Source organism: Phyllostomus discolor, chromosome 1 (genome assembly GCF_004126475.2).
Source record: "Phyllostomus discolor isolate MPI-MPIP mPhyDis1 chromosome 1, mPhyDis1.pri.v3, whole genome shotgun sequence".
Taxonomy (NCBI): domain Eukaryota; kingdom Metazoa; phylum Chordata; class Mammalia; order Chiroptera; family Phyllostomidae; genus Phyllostomus; species Phyllostomus discolor.
Genome location: NC_040903.2, coordinates 100,840,519 through 100,846,372, shown reverse-complemented (window position 1 = coordinate 100,846,372; position 5,854 = coordinate 100,840,519). Strand labels below are relative to the sequence as shown.

Below are 5,854 nucleotides of genomic sequence, written 5' to 3'. Positions count from 1 at the left end.
TCTCCCTCTCTTTCTCCTTCCATTACTCCCCCTCTCTCTAAAAATAAATAAATAAATAAATAAATAAATCTTTAAAATAGTAAAATATCTATTCAGAAGAGAGATTATTACCATCAAGAATAGCAGAAAGACACAATTATGATTATAAATTTGTGACTGCATGGCTATTTCCCTTCCCTGGCAGAAGCAGACAAAGTCTAGGTAGTTACACCGGTGCTGAGCCTGATGATGCCCCCCTATACCTCCACAAACAGTCCAGGTATCAGGGACATTGAGTATTGACAGGCACCTTCTCATATTTGATAAATATTTTTCCAGGAGAAAAGCAAATGCTTACAAACCAAATATTATGTTACTGTGGTTATTATCTTTTGCTTTATAAGTAATGTTGTGCTATTCTTTTTTTAAAAAACAGCCATTAACTAATATTTCTAAAGAAAATGAAGATAATCATATATTTTTGCATTTGGGCAGCAACATGGGCCATTCCGGTAAGCATGCCTTCCTCAAAAAAAAAAAATACACACACACACACACACGACTCTGTGTCTGTGGATAAACTAAGCCTAAACATTTAGATTTGCATGAAAGACTTGATAAGATATCTCTAGGGTCTTCCCAAAACTAAATATGACTTCAAATTCATGCTCCCATTTCTCCAATCAAAATCCATGTTAGTAGGATTCCTATTTAAAATTCATTGAGATCAATTTACATTCAGTGTTCAGAAATCACAAAGATTTTGTTCATCTTTGCTCATGTGCTCTGAACTTCATTCCAATATCAGTGAAGCCCGTATCATTTGGGAAGTTTTCAAGAAAGAAAAATAGGGAAAAATAGAATTTTTTTTTACATAGGAGAAAACTAACATTTTACTCAGAGACATAATTTTTATATGCTCACTGTAGAAAATTTGGAATATAAAGATAAACACCAACAAAGAATAATTCACAAAATACAACCATTTGTATATAATTTTATTAGCCAGCTGCTATGGTTAACATTTTGATATGTTTTCATAATACCAAACTCTTTGGTATTTATATAGTTGAGAATTTTCTCAGCTATTTCAAATGTGCTCTTGAGGACACAGAAGTAGCCTATTACTTGATTTTCGTATGCACTGGCTCTTGTCATACCAACTGTTCTAGAGGCTTTGGGCATGTTTATCTTTAGTGGGGTCTGGTTCTTTGCAAAAGGCTCATTATACAGAAATATTTAAAGTCTACCTTTTCATCTTTAGAAAAGACTGTTCCTCTTCTGTAGTTGAGATAAATGATCTGGTTAATTCTTCAATGAAATTGGTAGCACCATTGTGAAAAAAAATATCTGTATGCCAGTTTAAATCCCACATCAGCCCTATAAAAAGTCATTTCTCTTTCTACCTGATTAGAGCATACTTTGGCCTTTGTGCTAGATCCTTTTTTTCTTCATTTAGGGAAAATGTGTATCTGTGTCTGTGGATGTGCATGTACACAAAATAAGAATGTTTTCAATTTTGTTAGGTTCCTCAGATCAAGCCATTGGAGAGATACACTGTTGGCAAATCTGTGAATTTGAATCTCCCAGAAAAATCAAAACTGCCAATACAGGTATAGGATATAAAGTGTGGTTCTAAGGTGTTTTTTAGCTTCCATTACCTTCCCCCAAAATTGATGCTTATCTTTTCAGTTTATGTTACTTCAAGATGATATTCACAACTTATTTCAATTTTTTTTTCAGGATGAGCTAAATGCTACCAATACCACCAAAGAGAGTGGTGTCCCCATGCATGAAAATGAAATGGGAAGGCAACAGTATACCAAAGATGGTTACAAAGTAGAGAGAAATTGTTCTGAGTGGGCAGAGGTAGGAGGGAGAAGTTCTTCTATGCATTCCATGTTAGTAAATGAAGAGAAGCACCCCAAGGATGAGAATGGGGGCACAGGAAGACCAGAAACATACAGTCATGATGGGATACATGGAAAGGAAGAGAACACCACAGCCAATGGTCTTAGGGGACAAGTAAGCATTATTGATAATACTGGAGCAGCAAATGGGAGTGATATTAATGGAAATACTGATGAGAATTCAAAGAATGGGACTGTTGGAGATGCAAGTCAGAGTGAGAATGCCACTGTTTTTGAAAAAGATGAACATCAATTTGCTGGAAGCAGTAACAGTACAGGCCACGAGAATGAAACAAATGGGGATTCCTGTAGAAATGAGGGTGCTACATGTGAAGTAACACCTCAGAAAGAAAGTGAGAGAAATGGTCATGAGGAGGCAGGGGAAACACCAGGGGGAAGTGGAGCTGGCAATAGAGAGGATGCTGGCCTGGATAATTCTGATGGGAGTCCCAGTGGGGATGGAGAAGATGAGGATGAAGACAATGGCTCTGGTGATAATGAAGGTGAAGAAACAGGAAATGGAAAAGAGGACACTGATAATAGTAAGGGCCAGGAGGGTCAGGGTCATGGAAAAGAAGATGACAATGATAATAGCTTAAGTCAAAATTCAATCAGTAGTGAAGACGATGACCCTGACAATGAAGAAGATGCCCAGCACATGGACGGAGACAATGCTTCCAAGAGTGAGGAGGATTCTGATGGTATTCCAGAAGGAAATGATAGCAAAAGAATAGAGGACACCCAAAAACCCAATCATAGAGAAAACAATGATGTGGAAAATGGAATTACCAAAGAATCAGAGCCAAGTACTAATGGGAAGAGCCAAGATAAGGTTAGTTTGTGAAGCTGATTTTTTTAAATGACAGTTTAAAATTTCCCCTCCACCCTACTAATAGTATTATAAAAATAAATCGTGACAGACGTTTGTGTATTTTTTGCACCTAAGTTTCCTGAGTATTGGATGGGAAAGCCAGAGTCCTTACCTGACTTTGAGATAAAACAATTTTAAAACTCAAACATTTCTGAAAATTTGGTTATAGTTCTGGAAAAGTCTTATGCTAAATAATGGCTGTACCATGTAACGGCTTATAAAAGTTCCTTCCTACTGGGTAAAAATGTGAGTGGGTTGTTGTATAATCTGAACACTAGAGAACTTTCAAGTGCTGAATAACACACATTTGCTCAAGCAGATGTTTCTGAAGTGCTGGAAGTTGAACTTCTGTTTCTCTGGTCACTTTCCTCAGTCAGTCTTCCTCAGATCAATGCAGTTTTGCAGTGTAACTTTCACTAACTAATGCTTTTATTCATTCTTCCACAGGGAATAGAAATTGAACTTCCCAGCAGAGGCAACAGAAACAATATTACCAAAGAAGCTGGGAAAGTCAACAGAGAGAAAGAGAGCAAAGGACAACATGGAATGATTATGGGCAATGGAAATGTTAAGTCACAAGGAGAGGTTGACAACATGCAAGGACCTGGCCAGAAATCAGAACCTGAAAGTAATGTTGGACACAGCATAACAGGTAGTGACAGTAACAGTGATGGATATGATAGTTATGAGCTTAATGATGAATCCATGCAAGGAGATGATCCCAATAGCAGTGATGAGTCTAATGGCAATGATGATGCCAATTCTGAAGGTGACCATAATAGCAGTAACCAAGGAGATATATCTTATAACTCTGATGATTCAAAAGATAATGACAATGACAGTGACTCAAGAGGAGAAGGAGATGATGAAAATGACAGCTCATCAGATGCTAATTATAGTGACAGTAATGGCAATGGTAATGATGAGAGTGATGATAGCAAATCAGACAGCAGCAAAGATAAATCAGACAACAGTGACAGCAGTGACAGTAGTGACAGCAAATCAGAAAGTAGTGACAGCAGTGACAGTAGTGACAGCAGTGACAGCAAATCAGAAAGTAGTGACAGCAGTGACAGTAGTGATAGCAGTGATAGCAGTGACAGTAGCGACAGCAGTGACAACAGTGACAGTAAATCAGATAGTAGTGACAGCAGTGACAGCAGTGACAGTAGCGACAATAGTGACAGTAAATCAGATAGTAGTGACAGCAGTGACAGTAGTGACAGCAGTGACAGCAGTGACAGTAAATCAGATAGTGATAGCAGTGACAGCAGTGACAGTAGCGACAGCAGTGACAGTAAGTCAGATAGTAGTGATAGCAGTGACAGTAGTGACAGCAAATCAGATAGTAGTGACAGCAGTGACAGTAGTGACAGCAGTGATAGCAGTGACAGCAGTGACAGCAAATCAGATAGCAGTGACAGCAGTGACAGTAGTGACAGCAGTGATAGTAGCAACAGCAGTGACAGTAAATCAGATAGTAGTGACAGCAGTGACAGTAGTGACAGCAGTGACAGTAAATCAGATAGTAGTGACAGCAGTGACAGTAGTGACAGCAGTGACAGCAGTGACAGCAGTGACAGTAAATCAGATAGTAGTGACAGTAGTGACAGCAGTGATAGCAGTGACAGTAGTGACAGCAAATCAGATAGTAGTGACAGCAGTGACAGTAGTGACAGCAGTGACAGCAGTGACAGTAAATCAGATAGTAGTGACAGCAGCGACAGCAGTGACAGCAAATCAGATAGTAGTGACAGCAGTGACAGCAGTGACAGCAAATCAGATAGCAGTGACAGCAATGACAGCAGTGACAGCAGTGAAAGCAAATCAGATAGTAGTGACAGCAGTGACAGTAGTGACAGCAGTGACAGCAGTGACAGCAGTGACAGCAGTGACAGTAAATCAGATAGTAGTGACAGTAGCGACAGCAGTGACAGCAAATCAGATAGTAGTGACAGCAGTGACAGTAGTGACAGCAGTGATAGCAGTGACAGTGACAGCAGTGACAGCAGTGACAGCAAATCAGATAGTAGTGACAGCAGTGACAGTAGTGACAGCAGTGACAGCAGTGACAGCAAATCAGATAGTGACAGCAGTGATAGCAGTGACAGTAGCAACAGCAGTGACAGCAGTGACAGCAGCGACAGCAGCGACAGCAGTGACAGCAGCGACAGCAGTGACAGCAAATCAGATAGTAGTGACAGCAGTGACAGCAGTGACAGCAGTGACAGTGACAGTAGTGACAGCAGTGACAGCAGTGATAGCAGTGACAGCAGTGAGAGCAGTGATAGTAGTGACAGCAAATCAGATAGTGACAGCAGTAACAGCAGTGAAAGCAGTGACAGTGCATCTGACAGCAGTGATGAGAGTGACAGTAAGAGCAAGTCTGGTAATGGCAAGAACAATGGAAATGACAGTGACAGTGATAGTGACAGTGAAGGCAGTGACAGTAATCACTCAACTAGTGATGATTAGAATAAAATAAAGATTCCTTTTGTGAAAAGTATGGTGAGTGATAGAAAATAAAAATTTCCAAGAAAACAAGGAGAGAGGAGAAATAAACAGAAGATATGCAAACATTCACAGAAAATGAAGGGAATTAAGTCAAACTGGTGGATTCAGTCCAAGCCTCAATTCCCTCAGAGAAAGGATTCAAATGTTTGATGTTTGGTACATGTGTATTAAAATATATTCTGAAAAGATTTTGCTAAAAGTGTAAATCTAAACATAAAGTTAAGTATAAACTAAATATAAAAGGACAATTAAAATATTCTTTAATACTTTACACAGAAACCTCAAGTAATCACGTAGTGCATGATAACTTCAACTGAAATGCCAAGTGCTTTAGAGAATGTGGCAAGTGAACAAACACACAAACACTCGTGGCTTTGCCTTAATCTTTTGAGTAATTACATGTTCTGAATAGATAGTCTGCTGAGTAAAAGATGCTGCAACTATATCCAGCTTGGCTGCTGATTCATTTGCTTGTTCTAGGAAATGCACCTGTAACATAAAAAAAAAAGCAGCAATAATTTAATCTTTCTGGACCATGGGAATAATCTTTGTAATTATTGAATAGTGTAATTCCAAATTA

At 38.9% G+C, this 5,854-nt stretch overlaps 1 protein-coding gene across 1 annotated transcript; it reads left to right on the top strand.

Annotated features, from left to right (window-relative positions):
* The first annotated feature begins 440 nt into the window (after positions 1–440).
* Positions 441–5,395, top strand: LOC114491385 (dentin sialophosphoprotein). The gene is made up of 4 exons (XM_028505443.2): positions 441–491; positions 1,506–1,592; positions 1,723–2,721; positions 3,208–5,395. The coding sequence occupies exons 1-4, from the start codon at positions 441–443 to the stop codon at positions 5,233–5,235; spliced, it is 3,165 nt and encodes a 1,054-aa protein (XP_028361244.1). The 3' UTR covers positions 5,236–5,395.
* The last annotated feature ends 459 nt before the right edge of the window (positions 5,396–5,854 follow it).